This window comes from Thermobia domestica, chromosome 9 (assembly GCF_964235325.1).
Source record: "Thermobia domestica chromosome 9, izTheDome1.hap1.1, whole genome shotgun sequence".
NCBI classification, from domain to species: domain Eukaryota; kingdom Metazoa; phylum Arthropoda; class Insecta; order Zygentoma; family Lepismatidae; genus Thermobia; species Thermobia domestica.
The window spans coordinates 39,453,953-39,477,860 of NC_137462.1; the positions used below are offsets into that span (position 1 = coordinate 39,453,953).

Here is a 23,908-nt window from a genome sequence, read left to right on the forward strand (position 1 = left end):
ATTGGCGCTGCAAACACGTTACCCTTTCAATCGCCCTAGTGTATGACAAAAGCTTACTTGTAGGGATTGTGAATTATGCATGACGTTTGGAGGGAAAATAATCTCAATATCTTGTGCTGCTTATTGCTGTTTAGATAAATTAAAACAAAAGACGCTTAAGTGACACGTATGTTTGGATATCGGAAATTTATTTATCTGCAAAGTACTTTAATGTGTAAAATCAAGGCTATTGTCATGGCCAATTTATTGGCTCGTCGAACTGTTGCGATGTTGCTTAATTTCCTTAAAAGTTAAAGTTCATATTAGTTCTATCATATATGATGAGAGATTTATAATTCTTTAGAAAACTTCGAAGTAATTTATAATTTATCTACTGAAGATTATTGACAGTCAAGGACGTAAGCAAGGGGTGGATCCTGTGGTTTGAATGTCCAGAAATCTCGATTTTTCTGTAAATTTATTCTAATTTTGGGAGTAGTTTTATAAATTTTAAAATAATTAGTCCCCATTTTGAAATTGGACACACCGAAAAGCTTTGGACCTATCGAAATAATTTCCTATGTACGTCCCTGGTGACAGTAGCCAGATTAATCTGATAGGAAGTGTAAGAAAGTCCAAAAGCATTTAGTGCATTTTTTTTTAAATATATACACATTACAAAGCGATTGAAACTATAATATTGGCGTCGATGTGCTACAGTTGAATGTTTGATGTCGTTTTCTATTTTACTCCAGTAGATCTAACTAAAACCATGAAGTAGCAAGCACTTGGTTTTATTAAAATGTAATATATGAGTAAAATAGTAAGAAGCGTTAATCATACTACATAAAATAATACGCACTAAAAATATGCATCAAACAGCGTTTCTGATATTTGCATTTTTAATTAATTAATTCGATCAACTTTTTTTCCAGCTCCGAGGGTATATGACACAGGACCACTTGCTAGAGTGGAATCCGAACCACTTTTGGGATTTATACTGGAGGCATGCACTTGCCAATGGATCAAAATCGTAGCGAAACACAGAGCTCCCTCACGGCTATATGGTTAGCATAGCGTCTTTGGCGCGGGAGACCCGGGTTCAATTCCTGGTATGAGCTCATGTGGTTTGGATCTCACGTTAAACTGCAGGTCCACTTCTGATATAGCCTTGCTATTGACACGGACGCTAGACTCAAAATCAATTATAATCAAATGCGTTAACTACTTGACCCGATAGTTGAATATGTCCAAGTGCCATAAATGCTTTAATGCATTGTTGTATCTTGTCGAACGTTTTCAGTGTGTTAATTCCTTATTTTACTAAAGTAACCTGTGACTGGAGTCCAAAGTATATTTATGGAGTGGTTCGATGACTGTTAAAAATAATGATCTCGGTATTAATTTCTTTCAAGTTAAAATGTAACCTTGGTATGGAAGCTAATGTACAAGATAACGTAAAAGTTATGGCCGTTCTAGAGCAGTGATAAACAAAGAACAAGAGGCTTCGAAGTAATCTTCTTCATCACCAACACCTTTTGCCAACGTTCATCCAGATACACAACACTCTGGTGACAAAACTCGATGATCGTGGATGCAAAGAAGTCCGTAAATGCGTTTCACAGCTGTCCCTCATTTGGAAAGATCTCCCGCGGAAATAGTTGTCTTGGGAATGAAACAGTTGGTAATCTATTAGCACAAGGTCTGGTGAATATAGTGCATTGCAGAATATTTCCTAGTCAAGTTGCTGAAGGATCACCTGGATCATCTTTGTCACATGTGACTTGGCATTGTCGTGCCGGCAGGAACAGCACACACTTGCATTCACCAATACCGGCTCTTCTGCCGCAATGCACGGTGCATCCTTTGTAACTGCTGGGAGTAGAGGTCAGTAGTGATGGTCTGACCAGCTGAAAGGAGCTCGTAATGCCCACTTGCCGACAATTTTACCATACAATGAGCATAACTTTTCGTGGGTGCAGAGGTGGCCTTGAGGTGTGAAGAAACAAGCTCACGTGGCGACAACCAATATCTAGTTTGCTTGGAAGTGTCATAGAGGTTCCAGTTTCCGTCACCAGTGAGCAAGCGATCAAAGATGATGTGTTCAGGTGCCGAGGGAACAAGAACAAACAGGTTGTCATTCGTTGTTTCTTGTTGGCTGCTGACAATGTGTGGGGTATCCACTTGCTTAACTTGTATGACTTTCCTATTCCATGCAGATGCAGTCTGACTGTTTCAGCGCAAACATGGAACCTTTCTGCAAGTTCATCACACGTTAGACCACTGTCCTCCTCAATGGCTGCTTTCAGAACCTCGTCATCCAACACCTGTGGTCGTAAACTGCGAGGTTCATCCGAAAGGCTTACATTTCCTGAACGGAATTTCTGGAATCAATGCCTGGTATTGCGTTTGTTAATGGCATTCTCTCCAAATGCCTGGCATATGCAGCGACTTGATGCGGGAGCTGACAGGCCAACTTTAAGATGATCGTGATATTGAATAAAATTATGGAATGAATGAAGTGGGAGGAAACAGGAAAATATCGAGAAAACCCACGCAATTTGTGTTTTTCCATCACAAAGATTACTTATCGCGAGCTGAAATCGAACCAAGTACCCCACGCTCTAGAGGTAAAATTTGATAGAATAAAAATGTGGGACGAAACGGAAAAACCGCGGGTAAGCCCGCGGACACGATACGACCTGGTATCATCCAGTACCCACTCTCGCAAGCGGTCAACACTCTACCACTGAGCCACCATCCTCCTATTCTTCAATTTAAAAATCTCGTTCCAAGAAGCCAAATACTCGACTGGACTTATATAGCACTAGCATCACACTGTTCAACAAATTTTGATCGAAAGTATGACGGAAGGAACCATACAAAAATAACAGTCTCTGATGTGGTCGCTTGGCTCCCTCCAAATTATGGGCACTGCAAAAGGCGTTGAGCGCCCCTTCCCATTAATCCAATTTCTTAGGTTGCTGGCAAAAGTGTTACACACAATGTGGGGTGCCCAAGATTTATCTTGGTCTCCAATTTTACAACCAAAGTAATATTGATAGGCTTTTCTTATTAGCGGTGTTAGTCTGCTTTTGTGAGGAAAATGTCACTTCCCCACACACGTAGCAGAAGCTATCCGCACTGTTTACACAATTTCGCGGCATTTTTGTTTATTGAAATCCTCAAAATGTCACTTGAAATAGTTCCGACAACTATTTAAAAATATACATTCGAAATGCCAGTATTTTTGCGTACTTGTAGTTGTATTTCTATGTCCTGCACTACACAAACGTCACACCCAAAACGCTGATAACTGCACTACACCTCAGAGGCGGCTAATGTTACTGTTGCAGCGTTGCGCAACGACCAAAGTATTTCAAGAAAAAAATATTATTATCAATAGTAGTAAAGAACAGGAAAAAAATACTTTTTAATACTTGCATATATACACTTTAAATAACATATTTTTTTAATTCTGTAACTGTCCGTTCCGTTAATCCGTTTTAAAAAGCGAAAAATAATCCGTCACAGAGTCTCTAATTTACATTGTGTTGCAGCGAGCATGCAACGACCAGATTCCTTCAGCGCGGCAATTGGAGCAAATGTTAAGTCTCCTTTCCCCTATCTCAGAAGTTAAAGGGACTGGTCGTTGCAGTGCTTCTGCAACACAGCACGGTTTCCAGTGAACGAGAAGGTTTTTCACGCTAAATAAGATTTCTCAATTTTCTTTCACTAGCAATTAACAAATGGACTTGTTTTTATGCATTCATATTTTTAAATTACAGGACCATACTGAAGCAAATCAATATAATGACAATTTAAAAAAGTGATTGCAGAATTACAAAATAAGAAAGAAAGTATCTAGTAGAGAAGAAAACAAATGAAAGTAGACTTGCATTTACAAGTTAATTCTTAGCTTATATTGATAATGAAGGCTTCTTCTACAGTAATTTGTGAATCAAATATTAATAAGTCTGTATGTAGAATCGCTCCCCTCCCCCCTCTGTGGATAGTATTTTAGTATAAACATATTTCTTTTATAAAATAAGTATGTTTTATACTCTTGATAATTTCCACATAAAACTGTATGATAGGGAACGCCACATTGAATTTGGGACTAGTTAGCAATGCTCAGGGGCGTAGCCACGAGGGGGTCCACCGGGTCCGGACCTCCCAAAAATATGTGACATTCGGAATTCATATACCAGTACCTGTTTTGTATCAGCTGTTTTGGTTTTTAATTATTAGGTTTAATTTTATTTTGTGTGCTTTAATTCTGTAAATAACCTACAAATTCTGAATGAATTGTATACCATGACTACTGTAAATAACTTACAAAACCATTGACCAGCTTTCAAATGAAGAAAAATTTGCAATTAAGGTTTAGACAAAATAAGCAAAGGGCAATTCAGGAGAGTGTTCGAAAAAAAATCCAGTTTAAATTTACAGGATATCTTTATGCAGTAGTGTTGTTTGCACCAGATACATTTCCTCAATTTATTTTAAATTTTCCTGGATAAACTGTAAATAAAGTGTGTTCAATGTACATTTTTTTTTATAACACTAATCTCTGCTACGAACTCTCTTCAGTTAACGCTGAAGAGGAATTCGGATCACTGCCAAGGACTGAGTTTGCTAAAATGAATCGTTCGCAATAATCTAGAAAAAATATTTAGTAAATCTACAAAGCTTTGAAATTAATATTAACAGTACCAATGGCGTCAGCAAAAGACGAAAAGTTTTTTTCCACCTGAGAAAGAATTGACACTTTCAAGGAATTGAATGTCCCAAGAAAACTTATCACCATTGGTTATGCTTTCCATCGAAAAAGACCTGACAATAAGAATACCAGAGTTCAACCAGACAGATTTGCTCCAATCAAAGAGAGGAGAATGAACTTACTAATTAATTAAGATGATTAATTGGATAAAATGTTCTGAATTTTTTATTTTTTAAAAACAGAATTTTATTTAATTTAACATGTCACATAGCATTTGCATCTAAAGTTATGCTGATTAGCCAATGAGTCAACTTTATATCTTCTGTCTCTTATCGTTCGTACTGCAACACCCGAAACCATAATCCACCGGCCGCCACTGCTAAACCTGTCTTTTCTAACAATAGCAGAACACTACTGAGATAAGGAACACAATGAAACCAAGCGTTCATATAGTTTCTCCAGTGTTGCCGGATCAGTGTAACATTTTACCCCAAACGAAGCGAATATATTTATTTTTAAAGCGTTATTATTAGACATACCTGTAAAACGAAAAGTAGAGCTAATATTCGAAAATAACTTTCAAATTCGTGATCAGCATCACAAAATCAATAAGAATTAGCTGATTTTGTTCAATTTACATTTTCGTTGTTGAACAGTGTTACCTGTCTCGGTGAGTTTAATTATGAAAAAGATAGTAGTATGTTCCGTTAGTCCTTTTTACTATTGCTAAAGCGCTCTTTGATATCGGTCATTTTCGATTATATATATATATATATATTCCTCCCCCAAGTTGCGATGCTGAATTTGGATTTAAACGAGATCGAAAGTGTCGCTGTTCATCTCAGCGAGCCCGAAAGCTGTAGATTCGACACTAATATCGGTCATTTTAGAACATTTATACAGTATATATATATATATATATATATATATATATATATATATATATATATATATATATATATATATATATATATATATATATCCCCTTCCATCTCCCTTAAGTTGCACCGTCAAAGTGATATGATAGAAACCATTTCACGTCCGAACTTCCTTTATGTTGAAAATTTGATCGAGATCGGTCGGGTAGTTCAAGAGCGAAATCACAAAGCAGTTACTTATATCTATATCTATATCTATGTCTATCTATCTATCTATCTATCTATCTATCTATCTATCTATATATATATATATATATATATATATATATATATATATATATATATATATATATATATATATATATAAGTGTGTGTGTGTGTGTATGTATATATGTATCCCCAAGGTCGGATCCAGGATTTTCTGAGAGGGGATGCACCAATAACTACCAGCACGTTTGAATTGAATTGGAATTTTTTAGGCATCTATGGTGTGAATGAGGAATGCCCTGGAAATGTTAATGCTAAGTGTCTGTTCTCGGTGAATCCTTTTCTTCCAACTTTTAGAAAATCGACTTAAACTATCGATTTTGCAAAACTTTCCTTTGTTTTAAGCCCAAACGGAAAAATGGCAGCAGAAATTTTCGGAAATTGTTGCTATTTTTCTTGCTAGCTCTTCACTTTAGGTACCCGTAGTGTATATTTACAACGAGGGGGGAGTGCACGTGCACCTTTGCACCCCTAAATTCGATCCTCTATATGCCTCTCCTCTACGTTGCACTGTCAAAGTTAAATGATGAAAATAGTCCCAGGTCCGAACCTTATCTATGTTGAAAATTTGATCGAGATCGGTCGGGTGGTTCAAGAGTTATTAAGTTTTATTTATTTTTACATATCTCTTCCTCCTCCTCCCTAAGTTCTGCCGTCAAAGTGAACTGATTAAAAACCATCCCAGGTTCCGAACTTCATATATGTTGAAAATTTGATCGAGATCAATCGGGTGGTTCAAGAGTGATGAACTCACAAAAACAATTTCTTTTTTTTTTTTTTTTTTTTTTACATATATCTCCCTCCGCTACGTTGCAACTTCATAGTAAAACGAAAAATCAACCCAGACCCGAACCTCATTTGTTGAAAATTTGATCGTGATCGGTTTATATATATCCCCTCGTTTTCTCCTCCTCTCCTCCTCTCCCCCTCCCTTAGGTTTTAAGATCAAAGTGAAATTATATATATATATAAAAAAAAACTTCTCTGGTTCGAAACTCACCTACAAAATTTGATTGAGATCGGTCGGGTGGTTCAAGAGTTATTAAGTTACAAACCTAGTCACTTTTTTTGGAATATATCCCTCTCCTCTTCCTCCTCTTCTACGTTACTCCGGCAAAGTGAAATGATAAAAAAATCTCAGGCTTGAACCTCATCTATGTTTAAAATTTGATCGAGCTTGGTAATTTGGTTCAAGAGTTATTAAGTTTTATTTATATTTTTATAACTCCCCTTCTCCCCCTCCACTAAATTTTACCGTTAAGGTGAAATGATAAAAACAATCCCAGACCTCAATCTCATATACCTAGGTATATTGAAAGTTTGATCGAGATCGGTCAGAAGGTTCAAGAGATTAAGAGTCACAAACATAATCACTTTCAATTTTATAATATAGATTTCTATCTATACATCCATCCATGCTATTCACTGCTTTTATTTGTCATTTGGTGCCGCGGTGGTTCCTGGTTGGATCCCAGTGGGCTTCGTGGTGGACAAACACGTGTGTAGGGGTTTTCTCGGGGTTTTTCCGTTTCCTCTCACAATCTTCATTGCACCATTTCATTCATTTCTAATCATTACCGTCTACTGTACACGGCATTATCGTGGGACGTAAAATTGAAAAGAATAATTTCATTTTTCATTTGTCTTTCTTTTTTGTTTTGGCTAATTGACAAATGTATTATCAATTTTTAAATATGTGTAATAATAAAAGCCGTGTTAGAGCAAAAACCCGCTTTGTTCAAAATTGAGTTATATAAAATACTAGCCGAAATATCCATTCTTCGCATGGGTCAGATAGAACATCTATGTAAACAAAGTGAGCAACGAAAGAAAAAAATATCGGTCATTTTCTACTATTTTTACATATCCCGGTAAACGCCCTCTGAGATCCCTTGGTTTGAATTTTAAGAAAAACGCCTCCGGCCCGCAGCCGAATGGGGTGAATTTGGAAGTTAATACGATCGGAGTTTCACCATTGATCTCAGCGACCGCGAAAACTATGAATTCGACACTAATATCGGTCATTTTCTACTACTTTTACATGTCCCGGTAAACGCCTTCCCCCTCTGACTCCCTGGTTCGAATTAAAAAAAAAAAAAAAACGCTTCGTCTTGGTCTGGGGCCTGGTCCATGGTACAAGTGACCAAAATTTGGTAACTCTCGCTCCACTCGCCTGGTCCCCACGCCGCATACAAACAGACACACAAATATTTTATTTTATTTATTATTAGATTCTCCTTTCTCGTTATTTTCTGCTTCCAAATATATATATATTTTTTTTTTTAAAAAAAGAAAGGTATATCGAACATTATAGGATGTTTAATATATATATGAACCTATTAGAACATATTTGATATATCTATTAGAACATATGTTTATTAGACATTGGCTTTGATGTGAAGAGTGTTGTATACATAATTTTCTCCACTTTTTCATTCTGTAGATTTATAAAAATTCATAAATATGGAACTGATTCGATAATATATTTTCTACAGTTTTCATTCTACGTATATTAAATACACTGTATTTAAGGCAGAAAATATACTTAAATTAAAATGAAGATTGGATTGAATGAAGTTGTTGATAGCATTTTGACATCACGTGGAGATTGTAATGAGAGTGAAACAGCATCACCCAAGCGAGTGGGTGCTACAGTTATCGATCTCTCAAAGGGCGGCGAGCTAGCGGGGGAAAAAGGGGGTGGCTAATGCGTCCCTGCTCGAAGTCACGGTGGACGGTCAACAACCAACACGGGTGTGTTTTCGCATTGCGCGCGGCATTTGTTTCTCAAAATGAGCTCTTGTCATCGATCGATCGCAGTAGCGTTTCAGTTGTGTTTTGTATCCTGACATTCGTATTCGCCTATTTTTGTGTGTGTATTTTGTAGCCATCGTTATGGAAATAATGGTTAGAGGGAATATGCAATATTATTTGCAAGCTTTGTGTTGGAAACGAACAATAATTTGAACGAGAAGGTTCCTTTTAACTATTACAAGTGGGGATCCCTACTACAGTCCGTCGAAATGTCAGGTGAGTCGGCTGTTAAGTGAAAACCCGGACAATGTACTGTGTGACATTTAGTAATCACCAATATAGTTCTTTTAATCTCCCAAATGTCAACTAGAAATAGGAATTAAACTTAATAATTATTAGTCGCTCACAATAAGAGCCAGCTAACATACAAATTAATTTCTCGCTAATACCGTAAGATAGCAGTAATGAATTTATTTCTTTTTTAAAAAATAATGTAATTTATTTTCTGTTTGTTGTTATTGTATGCAGCGGAAGCACGCAGCATTGTTTGGTCTATTCCATTTTTGTGAAAGCGATGCTATGCTTAAACTTGACATAATTGGAAGGGAAAAAAAATTAATATTGAGAAGGAGGGGCCAACCAGCTAAATGTCACGAACGACTCAAAATGTCAAAAACGGTTTCGTGACATTTCAATTTGTGAACGGTAGCCGGAGTGTTTTCGTGGGAGATTTGTCGCAGTGCTGAAATTTCAGAATCGTGCTTTTACACTCGTGTTTAAAACACTTCTCATTAAATAGTGGTTTTTCAGTATTTATTTTAGTTTAATTCTTATGTGTATTTGAAATCGTTAATTTAATGTGGTTGCAGTTTTTCTATTCAGAAAGTAGTAATTTGGACAATCTCATTGACAATTTGTTTACTACATTCTGTGTACTCTGTTGTTTGTTTTCTTACTGTGGTTGTTCATGTTAACTCTTTATATGCGGCGTTCTCCTAGCCCATTGCCAATGGCAATACCCATTGGCATAAAGACTAATCCGATGGCTTGCAACTATCCGGCAGGATTAAGAGAACAACCTTTTACATTAGGAGCCCCACCACATGCAAGACTTCACAGACAACAACCTCTTCCAACTCATCCTCAACCTCAACCTCAGCAGCAGCAGCAGTATCAACCTGACAAACCATCCTCATTTCACCATCATGAAGCCTCCCAATTTCAGCCTCCTCTTCCTGAATCACGACCTGAACGACCGACCTGTTTGTATGATTCACTAAAAAATGCTTTTTGTCTTTCTTGCCCGCCTTCCGGACTGAATTTTTCTTCGGCTATGGCTGCTAAACAACTTCCATTGGAACCAGGAGAGGTAAGTAGTTTTTAATTTCTTCCATTTCTTAAGTTGTTTCCCTTTTCCTGCAGTGACATCTGAAGCCTATTTTTAACGCTGTTTTTATTTATTTTTTGAAACGGCGCTTTTGTAACAACTTGTGAACTATAGACTATAGCTGTTCATTATTTAAGTTTAATGGTCTGCATAGGTCCCTAATTCCAGGTCTCTTCCCGTACAGGAATTGGGGAAATGCGCAATATGAAATTATATACTTAAACTCTTGAATTGTAAATAAAGAAATGTAGGTTTCAACATTCTCGAAAATTCCGCTCTTGGGGAGAAATGGGGGCAATTTTTGTAATATGAAAATTTCCGATTCTTTACTAAGAAGATACCCAATGAGAAAATTCATTTAAGTTACAGGTGTGAAGTTCGGTTCATAAATTCAATCAAAAATATCTGTAAGTGAATGCGTGTTTCAGCGTTTTAGAACATTTGACTCCTAAAGAGAAAAAGAGGATAATTTTTATAATATTAACATTTCTTAATCCTTATTCAGAAAATGCCTCAATATGAGAATTTACTTAAATTGGAGATGTGAAGTTCTACATATAGACCCTTCATTCAAAATAAGCGAGCACATGTAGCGTTTAAGAAAGTTCCGCTTCTAAAGGAATATAATTTCTAATATTCAAATGCTTCGTTTTATATCCATTCAACCGTAATTTTTCTGTACAAAGAAACTGCACTTCTACTAATATTTATTAAAACTGCATTGTATTTACTAACAATTTTAATATGTTAACGTTTAACCTCAAGTCAACTTTTAACAGGTTTGTTCGACATATTTTCTTGTCCTAAATTTCCTCTAATTCTGTGAACTATTTACTTTTGAAACGTTTATTGTTTAATAACTAGTAATGAGTTTCCCTTTAGAGGAAAAGATCAGTACTTCATTGATTTTAGTAAATCTTTATTATAAGTATAAACTGCACTTATTTAACGTTTAACCCCAAATTAACGTCTAACAGGTTTGTTTCGTCTATTTTTCCTCTAATTCTTCTAAATTTCCTCTAATTCTGTGAATTATTTATACTTTGAAAAGTTCATTGTTTAACAAGTTAACTAGTAATGAGTTTCCTTTTAGAGGAAAAATGTTCATTCGTAATTGATTTTAGGAAATTTTTATTATAAGTATACACTGCATTCACTTAATGTTTGATCTCAAATTAACATCTAACAGGTTTATTTCACATATTTAACTCTAATTGTTGTTATAAATTTTCTCTGATTTGGTGTATTAATTTTTATACTTAGAAGACTTCATTGCTTAACCAGTTAACCAATAATGAGTTTGCCTTTAGAGATAAAGACTCGTCCTTCATTGATTTGAGGAAATCTTTATTATAAGTGCACATTGCATTTATTTAACGTTTAATCTCAAATTAACTTTTAACATGTTTATTCATGTATTTTACTCTAATTATTGTTCTAAATTTCCTCTAATTCTGTAAATTATTTATACTTTAAAAAGTTCATTGTTTAACCAGTTAACCAGTAATAAGTTTCTCTTTAGAGGAAATGATTGATCTTTTATTGATTTTAGGAAATCTTTATTATAAGTGCACATTACATTTAGTTAACGTTTAATCTCAAATTAATGTTTAACAATTTGTTCTATTATTACCCCCTAATCCTTCTTCTTAATAGCAATTAGTATTTTTTTTAAAAAAGGAGTGATTTAGTTCAAATCCCAATTTTGACAGCAAATAACTCGAAAGTGATTTTAGAATTTTTATCCTTCATTTGATGTTTCTTTCAAGAAATGAATAACAAGGACCAATCTACAAAACTGAACCTAATGTTGATCTAAATTTTTAGGAAAATCAAAAGAAGAATCAAAAAGATCTTTATAGAAGTTAAGATGTTAAATGATCCTTTTAAGACACGATTCTCGTATCTGGTGTTTCAATCTACGAAGGGCTTTGACTATAAAGGCAGAATTTAGTTGTATGATTTGTAGTCACAGATCAGAGGACTTCGTTACCGTTATTTCTGGATTTTTATACCAAAGTCAGGAACGCCTGCAGAGCTGACATAGTGTTATTTGAAAAAAATAAAACTTTATATTGGGTTGGCAACAGTATCAACCTTGCGGTATCACAAAATATGCCAAACAATGTCCTCCTGGCGATATTTCTACGGTACAAAATTTCGTGTTTTCTGTTCATTAGTTTAAAAGTTACAAGGACGTATGAAAACAAACCATACGCCTTGTACATTATATATAGAAAAATTAAATAAAGTTAAAAGAATAGGCCTAATAAACCTACTTCAAGAACGCACTAAAAAGCAGAAAGTAATTTTAAAAAAGAAACAATATTATCCGACTTCAATAGAAGCACTAAAAAGCATAAAATGAAAGCGCTAAAAGATAGAAAGTAGTAATAATAAGAAGTGAGTTCCCTTTCACAGTGTGAAACTACGATAGACTTCCTACCTATGGGAGTTTAATACTCAAACTTGAAGTAGTGCATCTATAGCTAGTGGTTGTAATAGAGGAATAAGATTATAAAAAAATAGAACCTCTTTTTCGGACCCTGAATCCATATCAAAATACCATTACTGGACATCTCTTACCGTTTTTGTTGTATGCAAATCCATATTGAAATCGAAGGTACTAGTAAGTTTCAATTACTTCCGGTGTCCATAGAGTGTTGTGAGTGCTGATTGAATGTTCTCGTGAGACGATAAACATTTAAACTAGAAATGGTCAATTTGAACTATTTTCGAATAGAAGATGGAATCTATTTCTGGGGCTGAATCGATTGCAATAAATCGCTTCTCGATACATCTTACGGTTTTTGCTCTGATTTATCTGTGGACAGACGGACGGATGAACAGAGCCGTTATATAAGACTTTCCACACTTATGCATAGCATATTGGATCTAATAATAAGAGCTTAAAAGCTGGAAATAAATCATTTCTGTTATCAATAAAAATTTGAAGTCTGTGCCAAGCTGAACAAATTAATGCCACTTAAAACTACCATTTCAAAAGTAATTTTATATTAGGTATTAATTTGTTTCGCTTGACACATACTTCAAAATTTCTTATAGATAATGGTAATGAACTATTCTAAGCTTTTATGAGCTTATTATTTTATGCTTTCCAACGCTTTTATTATTTTCTACTTTTAGCACTTTTATTGAAGTACCTTAATATTGTTTTATATATAGTACCTTAATATTGCTTTTTAGTGTATTCTTGAAGTCGGATATTTTAATTCTCATTTATTCTAATTTTCGTATTTATAATTGTTTTCCTATGAAATTTACCACAAATATACATTTTCCGATTATACACATAGCATCAGTATTAAAAGTACCCTGCAAAATCATTATCAATTTATATTCTTACAAGAAAACAGTTATAGATATGCGACAATCATTTTGGACATGAGGGTACATAATGAAGTCAGTTAATTAGGATGTTAATAGTGGCAGCCATATCAAAATTGATGGAGCTAGGTTATGTCCAAATTATGACCATACCATATTAAAGTCTGTTATTTACGCTTTTTCACACTGCGCTTGTTGAGATGTTCCATGGTGTAGCTCCAAATACTACCATTACATTCTAATTAAAGTTATACGAGACCACCGGGAAGTCTAAAAACGAAAACATATTGGGATATTAAATTTGTTCTGCATATTGTTCTGAAAATCTTGAGTGTATCGCAACTTGTGGATATAGGTTTAATTTTTCGTTTTGTGGAAATTGTTATTGTTATTTGAGCTACGATCAGGCACGCACTCAGAAATTTTTGTTGGGAAGATTCCAAGTTTTGATGGAGGCCAATACGACAAATCACTACGTCTTTATTGTACTGAACGGGTATTATTCTGTACCCTAAAAGACGATAAGTAATTGTAAAATACTTCTATCTATATTTTCAGGGGAGGAAAATGATAGAACTAGATTTATATATATATATCAAATTTTCATGCTACATCAATCATTTCCCTGTTTAACAAGTATTGTTTTACTGAGAAAGTGTACAAATTTATGTTGAGTTAGGAAGTTTTTTTTTTTTTTTTTTTGAGGGTGGAGAGATTCGGACCCGGTGAATCCACCCGTGGGTGTGCCTCTGGCTGTGATAAACTATACAGTGTACTCTGCTATTAAACAACAAGGAAGGTGTGTACAGTATTCGTGAAAGAATTTAACAGTGATGTTTTTCCAATCACTTCCACAGACAACATTATCATTTTGTAAGTTTTGTATTAAGGGGTAGGACTGATACGCTGATCACGTACTTGAAATGTAAGATACTAAACGTAAATCTCTTTCAGTATCAATAGAAAGAAATAAAGAGAACTTTTTTTTTAAAGTCTGATAGACATCTTTCACACGGTTTTTGTTCACGCAGAAGTTTGAATTTTACTATTCAGAGCCTCAATAACGTTTCTTATATACGTATGATTATTTATTCCTTTCAGCACAAGAGTTTTAAGGCATTGGCATTGTGTTTCTCTTAGGAATAGGGAACAAAGCCGACTTAAGGGTCTTCACTACAGCGAAATTAAACTACCGCTAATTTTAGAGATTTTCTGTCATATCTCCAAAACAAATAAAAATATTCGAAAAGCAAAAACGTAGTGAACTAGATAATACGATTTTGTATGTGATACCTTTGCCATAATTTACCTATCTGCTTTTGGTATGCCGCTATTTACAGAACCCGTAAAAAATGCTAAATCTATCTACAGTTGCAAATCGAAAGCAGATAGATGAGTTGTAATAAAGGTATCACATGCAAAATCGTATTGTCTAGTTCACTACGTTTCTGCTTTTCGAATATTTTTATTTGTTTTGGAGATATTACAGAAAATCTCTAAAATTAGCGGTAATTTAATTTCGCTGTAGTGAAGACCCTTAACGTTGTTAGCTGAAGTGCTCGTTGTTCGTCCGATGTCCATCGTAGATTTTTTTTTTTTTTGATAAATCCGCCGCCGCCATTTACCAATCTACCTTATCTCCAAGTGAACCATGCCAGCGCCTTCGGTTGTTAATCATTGATGTAATTTAACAAGGATTCTATATAGGAATCTGCTTGTCAGTGGTTCGCTGTAATTGACAAAATAGTAGAGTGTATCCGCTTTCGCACCTAGTCTAACCAAGGGCGAAGTATTTAGGGAACCAATTTGCTTATACGCTTAACGAAATAACTCCAATATTAATAAAACAAAACCGACCAAAGCATCAAATATATATTAATTACACTCGTGTAAAAGTTTCGGCAATGGAACATCGTCTACATCAGACAGGCTATGAAAGCTCAATATTGTTTTCATATGAAAGCTTAAAGTATTTATAACGCATCCAATGACTGTTATTGTGGAATTTTTCAAAAGCTCTAATGAACAAGATACAAGCTAATCTTCTTAAAACACCTATTGAAGTTTTAGTGTTTATTGTTATTATTCTGTTAAGATTGGACGTTACTTTTGTAATATTTAATAACTTGTTTCAAGAGTAATACAAGTAATCCAGAATAATAGAACTCCTTAATTATGAATTAGGCAGAACGCACGAGTTTGTTTTCGTGTGGTCTCGGGTTCGATTCTGAATAGTGGCATGGCACATGTAGTTTGGTTCTCACATCTATGGTTGCCCACCAAACGAGACAAGATAGAATTTTCGTGACAATATAATTACGAGACAAGACAAAGAAAAATTAAATCTTTCGGTTTAACGTCCCACAATTATACCCTTTTAGGCTAAGGGAGACGATTGTTAAACGTAAGTGAATGATGACGGAAGAGTTAGTGAAATAAGAAAATAGTAAGAAATGGGAGTACCTCGAGAAAACCCCCGGACATGATGTTGTCCACCACAAACGTGCATGGCCAGGAATCGAACCAAGAACCCCAGGAACCAGAGGTGAGCACTCTACCACTGACCCATCGTGTCCCCCATAAGGAGCAAGAGCTCTTCCAATAGAACCAGATACGCTTTCCAATATGAGACAACACTCCTCTTTCATGACACCTATTTGAGATGAGACAAACTCAACTAGGTCTTAGTAGGTAAACCCTACTCACATTAGAAACTGTAAATCTTATCATATATATATATATATATATATATATATATATATATATATATATATATATTGGTGCTGAATAAAGACTAGCTAACCATTTAAGCAAATAAGTAGGATTATTCTTGGAAAGAATGTAAGCCTACGTTGTATGCAACCAGTTCTACTCTTCAGTAATGCGGGATTATTGAATATACGGAGGTTAATTTTAAGAGTGTTAAACAATATTACAGACGTGCGTCGTCGTGCTTTTCTACGGTTAAATAATAATAATAATAATAATAATAATAATAATAATAATAATAATAATAATAATAATAATAATAATAATAATAATAATAATATTTGGTCTAGGAATTAATTCGTGCGGGTGGACAAGAGATGGCGCAACGAACGGAGCGTCCCACAGTTCCGTGTATCCACACATGTGTTGCAAACCCCTGTCATCGCGTATCGTTCGTAGTATAGGGCAGTGGATTAAAGCGTCAACAACACCAGTTTGTAGTTAAGTGAACATGGCGCAATTTGTGCCTGATAAAGTGTTTTTGCGGGGTGTCCTGCTGCATTACTTTAACATGCAGAAAAGTGCGACTGAAAGTCATCGTATTTTGGTGGAAGTGTATGGTGACCATGCTCTAGCTGAGCGAACGTGTCAGAAGTGGTTTGCACGGTTTAGAAGTGGTGATTTCGGCTTGGCAGACCAAGAGAGAGCTGGACAGCCAAAAAAATTTCAAGACGAAGAATTGACAGCATTGCTCGAGCAGGATTCGTGTCAAACGCAGGAACAACTTGCAGCAGCATTAGGCGTTGATCAAACAACAGTCTCCAAACGCTTGAAAGCCATGGGAATGATTCAAAAGATGTCACATTGGGTTCCACATGAATTGAAAGACAGAGACGTTGAAAGACGAAAAACCATTTGCGAATTGCTGCTTCAACGACAGAGCAGAAAGGGGTTTCTGCATCGAATTATTACGGGTGATGAGAAGTGGATCCATTACGAAAACCCTAAACGAAAAAAGGCCTGGGTGAAACCAGGTGAACCAGGTCCATCACAACCAAAACGAGATATTCACTGTGCAAAGGTTATGCTGTGCATATGGTGGGATATGAAAGGTGTGGTGTACTATGAGCTGTTGCAACCGGGTGAAACTATGAATGGAGAACGTTATCGACGACAATTAATGGGTTTGAAGCAAGCTCTGGCCAGAACATGACCAGAATGGGAGAACAGACATGATAAACTTATTGTTCAACATGATAACGCTCGCCCACATGTCGCAAAACCGGTCAAAACCTATTTAGAAAATGTCGAATGGGAAGTTTTACCCCACCCGCCGTATTCACCAGACGTTGCTCCTTCGGACTACTACTTGTTCGATTGCATGAACAACGATTTGATTGGACAGCGGTTTACTTCTTCAGAAGATATCGAAACATGGGTCTCTGACTGGATCGCTTCCAAGGATGAGGACTTCTTTCGCCACGGAATCCGTACAATGCCTGACAGATGGGCGAAAGTGGTGGCTAGCGATGGACAATATTTTTCTTAAGGTATTTATGTATTTTGTGTTTGTACTACAGCTTCAATGTGTACGTACCAACCGCACGAATTAATTGCTAGACCAAATAATAATAATAATAATAATAATAATCGAAAACTGTTCATAAGTAGTAAAAATCCCAGTTGTTATATGTGTTTATTAAGATCATGTTAGTAGACCTTGTAAGTAGTTACTCCGCCTGTCACCTCACACGATAGCTCTTGAACGAAGCGAATGTTTGAATTCCGTTTTCAGCAATAGATAGCTAAATCGATTATCGATTATCTCGACCGAGTTCGTTAATCGAGCCAATCCGTTAACATCTTTATGGGTAACGGAGACTTTAACTCTGGCTATCCATATTCCCATTTCTCTACTACTATTCAAACAAAGATGTTTATAATTATATAACGTTACAAGTTAAGACATCACGCTATTAGATGACAGCAAATATACCGCAGCGCTTGACATCTAGCGGATGAAACTGAAACTTCTAAAAAATAAGAAATAAATGTACGTTTTCCGCGTGATTTTCTTCACAATTTTTTGAGAGAGTTTATTTATATTTCTTTCCTCCCATTTTTTGTCTTTATTTTTCTTCTTCTTTCTTTCTCTTCTTTTCTTTTTACTTATTTATTTAATGAGCGAAAGAGGAGTCTACACTGTAAAGTTAATTGAACTTTTGTCATAGCACGTACGACATCCAGTAATTCAGTTCTTCCACTATATAAAAGAACAGTTTCATTTTACATTGAGAAAGTATAGTAGAGTTTAAAAATATAAGGATCCAATACTGTTACCGGAAGTGACAAATTTATCACTTCCGATTTCAATAGAAAGATAAAGGCGGAGCTGAAGTCTATGTTTGGGATGTTAAATCAATTTAGAAAAAAAACTGTTTCTCGCTACCTATTTCTACCATTTTTAATCTATCGCAATCCGATTATTGAAACCGGAAAATGATACATTTCTGTCACTTCCGGTTTTACTAGAGGAATAATGGCAGAGATGGAGTTTATTCGTTGGGTACTAAATCCATTTTTAAAAAATCTCCCTATATCTATTATCGTTTTTTGCTCTCTATTGTGAACAATAATGAAGCCTCCTCTCTGTTGACGTCCCCATTAAACCATAATCATTCATTCATCATTAAAGCCTTCTCACTGCTGACGTCCCCATTAAACTATAATCATTCATTCATTCAATATTGAAGGATCCTTGTTGCTGGCATTCCCATTAAACCATACTCATTCATTCATTCATTCAATGTTGAAGCTCCACGCTGTTGACGTCCTATATTTATTCATTCATTTATTCAAAGTTGAAGCTCCACGCTGTTGACGTCCGTAATAAAGTATATTCATTCATTCATTCATTCATTCATTCATCATTAAAGCCTTCTCACTGCTGACGTCCCCATTAAACTATAATCATTCATTCATTCAATAATCAAGGATCCTCATTGCTGACGTCTCCATTAAACCATATTTATTCATTCATTCAATATTTAAGCCTGAAATAGTAGATTCTACCACTTCCGATTGCAATAGAGAGATAGAAGCGTGGACTTAACCTATCCTTGGGTTACTGAATCCATACCAGGAAACCGTTTCTCGCTGTCTTTTATCTTTTTATAATGGCTCTTTTGGAGTTTAGCGTTTCGTTGAGCACCGAGGTTACATGAGACGTGGATCTAGCGATAGCTTAACGTGGAATCCGAACCATATGAACTTTCACCAGGAGGAATCAGACACTGGTCTCTCATGCCGGAGACGCGTACGTTAACCATATACTATAGTCAGGACGGAGTTCTGCTCAAGTATCTGTCTACAGATGGATGCACATAGTAATTCTACAAAATTTCAACAGGCTCAATATTGGAGCTATAGGAAGAAGAGGAAGAAGTTAGTCACGTGCTATATATGGAGTATTGGACTGTATGGTTCAAAGACTTGGACAGTTCGAGAAGAAACATTTAGAAAGCTTCGAAATGTACTATTGAAGGAAGATGAAGATAAAATGGACAGAGAGAACAACAAACGAAGATGTTTTAAAACAGATAGGAGAGAAGAGGACACTTCTAGCCAGCATGCTTCGTAGGAAGGCCAATTGGATTTAGCACATGTTGCGAACAAATTGTCTTCTTCATACCGCTATAGAAGAAAAGATGGAAGGAAAACGAGGAATAGGAAGAAGAATATAACTGATCGATGTTTTGAAAAATAGAAGAAAATATTGGGAGTTGACAGAGAAAGCTGAAGATCAAGAAAAGTGGAAGACGTAAGAAAAAAGTTATTAGTCCCAATATTTAATAATAATAATAATAATAATAATAATAATAATAATAATAATAATAATAATAATAATAATAATTATTATTATTATTATTATTATTATTATTATTATTATTATTATTATTATTATTATTATTATTATTATTATTATTATTATTATTATTATAAAACTCCCCAAGGCATAGTTTAAAAGTCTTTTTAAAAGTGAAACTCAAAAACAGCTAGTTTAACTTTTTTTTTTCACTAGCACGCTCAGAGTAATAGTAGAACAGAGGAAGTGGTTTGTAGATAGTTCCCAAGCTTCGGTTGTCCAATACACGAGTGGCGGTCAGTCACTGAGCAACGAGCGCTCCAGAGGATATTGTCCTCCTCTACATGCGATAAGTAGGAAACAGTGATTTTATCCAGCGAGGGGCGAGAACAGCTAGTATCAGTTGATGAGATAATTGCAACTATTTTAAATGCAAGAAAAGGAAAACGATTTCAATTTGTGATATAAATTTTATTGTTATTTAACTACAGTAGATTTCAAACGTACCTACTACAAAAATGTGAACAAAGCAGGAATCGAATTAGGACCCTCATAAGTACAATAATTTTCTTTTAGGGGGCCGCGTTGGCTGAGATGTAGATTTAGTATGTGGGATTTCTGGTTTGATCCCAGTGGACTTTGTAGAAAAGAACATTGATTTACACAATACAACTGATCGACTCTGAATTGAATTATTAAAAAAAATGTTTCATTACGAAGTAACACTAATTTGTTGAAAAATCTCACAGACGTCCAAGCAATGCATTTTTTTCTGACTGTTACAGTCAGTGGTGGTTTCAGATTTTCTGGGAGAAAGGGAACATTTTCAATACATCGAGGGTATGGGCGCCCGAAGGGGAGGGTGTATTAATGTATTAAATTTCACGAAAATATATTAAATTTCTTAAGATTTTCTTAATAATAATTTTAAAAAAACTCCAAACGTAATACAGCAACCAGGGATTTGAACCCCTTCCTAGAAAATTTTCTTCGGGCACCCATGATCGAGGGTAAAAAATAGTTGTGAAACTATTGAGCATGAAGGGAGATATAGTTCTGGCGGGAAATTCTGTTTCTCCGAAGAGAAATTTCTCCCCCTCCCCGTCAGGCCATCCTCTAATTAGTTTCATAAAAGTAATTCATTTCTAACACAATATGGTGTAATTATATATTTATTGAGGTCTTCGCTTAATGACTGCTTGGAGCTGAAATCAGTCAAAAATAAGGATACACGAAAATGATCCCCCGGATCGCTCGCTTCATCAATTGTTCCGGTAATATCCGTACAATTAACATTTCTAATTGTCTCAGTCAGTTTTTATTTTACCTGATGCTGGCGTTCCGTGGGTTAAATCCTTTTATATTTGAACGGATAGACAAACAAACGAACAGAAGTTAAACATTCACATTAGTTCCTCTGTTGAATAAACACATTTGTTGGGATTGTTGTAAGATATATTGAGTACTATGACACATGATGAAAAGGATGTGCTTATCTCTCAATTTTACAATCGGTTTATCTGTTGAAAAATATAACGAGTCTTTGTTAAAGATGATCGTTGTTCCCTCAGATCACTGACAACCTGCCTATATCACTGAAATTCATAAAAAAATCACTATCTTTTGTTATATTCAATTGATAAGATATTGGGTTCGAATTATTAAGCATTGAAGCAATAGATATTTTTATCTTAGGTACACATTGACATAATATATAGCTATGCCGTAGCGGGGTCTCTCTGGATTATCGAAAAGTGTTCGGTTCTTGGAAATCGAAAGTACTTCGAAAAGTGTTCTGAACATACTAATTTGCTCTCACATACCATAGTACTTAATATATTAAATACTAAATTAGTACAAAATTTACCATTTTTCTTTTGCTTGTTTTCCATAAGTGAAAGGAGATAATGAAACGAAAGTTACCACAATAATAGATAATGTTATTTTACAACAGAAAATATGAGTCTGAAGAATTTTCAGTGTTGCCATCCGTAGAAATTACAGTGTTGCCAGAATAACATTTCACCCAAAATCTACGTTAAGGTAATGACTAGAAAAATGAACTCAACTGCATTTGATTACATATCATGTTGTCTTGGAATCCTGTGAACTACTTTTTAAATAATAATTGTATTTAGTTTGTAGTAAATAAAATAGTTTTAACATACACTTATTAAAATTAAATAATAATGCTATTTAAAATTTTTCATATCTTTTATAAAAGTTTTGCCATCATGATCTTCATTATCTTATTTAACTAGGATTTTTTTAAATGTAAACTCATGTTTAGACCTTATTCATAGAAAATTTAAATTTGAACTTTCAAAACGAGGTATTCTGGGTACGTCCTTTCCCTTCAGTTTGGTTCTAAAAACCCAGAATCATCTTTTTCACATTTACACATATTTCACACACATATTTTGCACAGCAGAGTACGATCAATTTAGATTATTATTATATTATTACTATTTTATATTATTACTATTATTATTTTATATTATTACTATTATTATTATTTTATATTATTATTATTACTATATTATTACTAGATTATTACTATTTATATACCTGTTTGTGAAAATTGCTTTGCAATATTCCACTAAAATTTTAATCGGTTTTACGTCACCGTACGAACCTCTTTAATGTATCAACTTTCAGACATGGTAGTATATACAGAGTGGTCCAAAAGTAGGTATACAGTCCCGTACTGATCGGTCATGACATTTTATATCATTTACTTATTGTTATTCATACAGGTATTGACTTAGATTATTCCTTATCTGTTCTTAATTTATTTTCACTTATACCTTAAGCTCGGAACAAACCGAAGCAAATAAATTAATTATCGCAATCTGCTTTAGAATTAACTTTCTGTATAGCAATTGTTAAACAAATTTAAATTTCTGTACCAATTTATATAGCATTTTAGGCAAGAAAAGAAAACATTATGTGTTTTCTTATTTTACGTAGATATATTTTTTTTAAATCTATTTTTGTATATCACAATAAGCAAAGCAGAGAAAGGTAATAACAATTATTATTTTAAAATAGTACGTAGTAACTTTCTCATCTAGCTGCTGATTTTTAACGTGCCCATGAGCCTCTTGATAAGTATTGAATTCGTAATCTCGTCAAAAGATAGGTAAAATTATACAGTTCTTGGGGTGAATCTTCATGACATAAATACAGTATCTTAATTTCATAAAAGTGTTTCATCTCCTAACTCATGTTGTAGACAAATGTTACGCGGATCCCGCTACTTTTCTTTTGCCATTTCAATGAAAGCAAGAAGGCAAAAACTATGAAACAACTAGATGTGTTATTTATGATTCCTTTCTTTATCAGAGCTTGCAACTACAATGAAAAAAAGAAGGGATGAAAAGAGGGTATACCACTAAATAAAGTGTACACAGATACAATAAAATGTTTAAATATACATAGTGTCTTTCTCGTCAAGTTTGAGGCTAGTTTCCAGTATATGGCATAGGCGCCGACTTTGGGGGGGCAGGGCACTTTTGGCCCCCCCAATATTTAAAGGTGGGGTCCTCGCCCCCCCAATATAATCCAGTTGAGGAAGAATTACCAAAGAGGAGCAAAAATTTCTGTCGTAAATTACGTCGTGCCTTTAATTCAATATTAGGAACTGCCTTCTTATTCGATAAAAAGCACCGTTTTCAAATCGGCGTATAACCCTTTTAGGATTTCCACTTTTTGAGGTAAATTTTAGACTTTCACTCAAACAGCTACTGCTTCCTTATTATTTATCGTAGGATCGTGGTTCATACCTCGTTTTTCTCAGGATAGCTCATACTTTCCAATGGTACCACTCTCTTGACCGTATTATACACCAGAAAGAAGAAAATTGAAAGAAAAACGTGAGATTTTTCGGAAAAATCGAAATTTTTGTGCCTCTCTGGGCCGGGCCTGGGTTCGCGTAGGGATCTGAATCTTTTTAAAAAATCTTGTTATATACATAATACGTGCACAAAACTTCGTTC

General features: G+C 34.8%; 1 protein-coding gene across 1 annotated transcript in view; it reads left to right on the forward strand.

Moving 5' to 3' along the window:
- The first annotated feature begins 9,224 nt into the window (after positions 1-9,224).
- The window catches only part of Septin4 (septin 4), a 90,909-nt gene continuing 76,225 nt past the window's right edge, over positions 9,225-23,908 (forward strand). Inside the window, exon 1 of the mRNA XM_081770961.1 lies at positions 9,225-9,970. Within this exon, the coding sequence (XP_081627087.1) occupies positions 9,569-9,970 (402 nt within the window). The 5' untranslated portion in view covers positions 9,225-9,568. The remainder of the gene's footprint in view (positions 9,971-23,908) is intronic.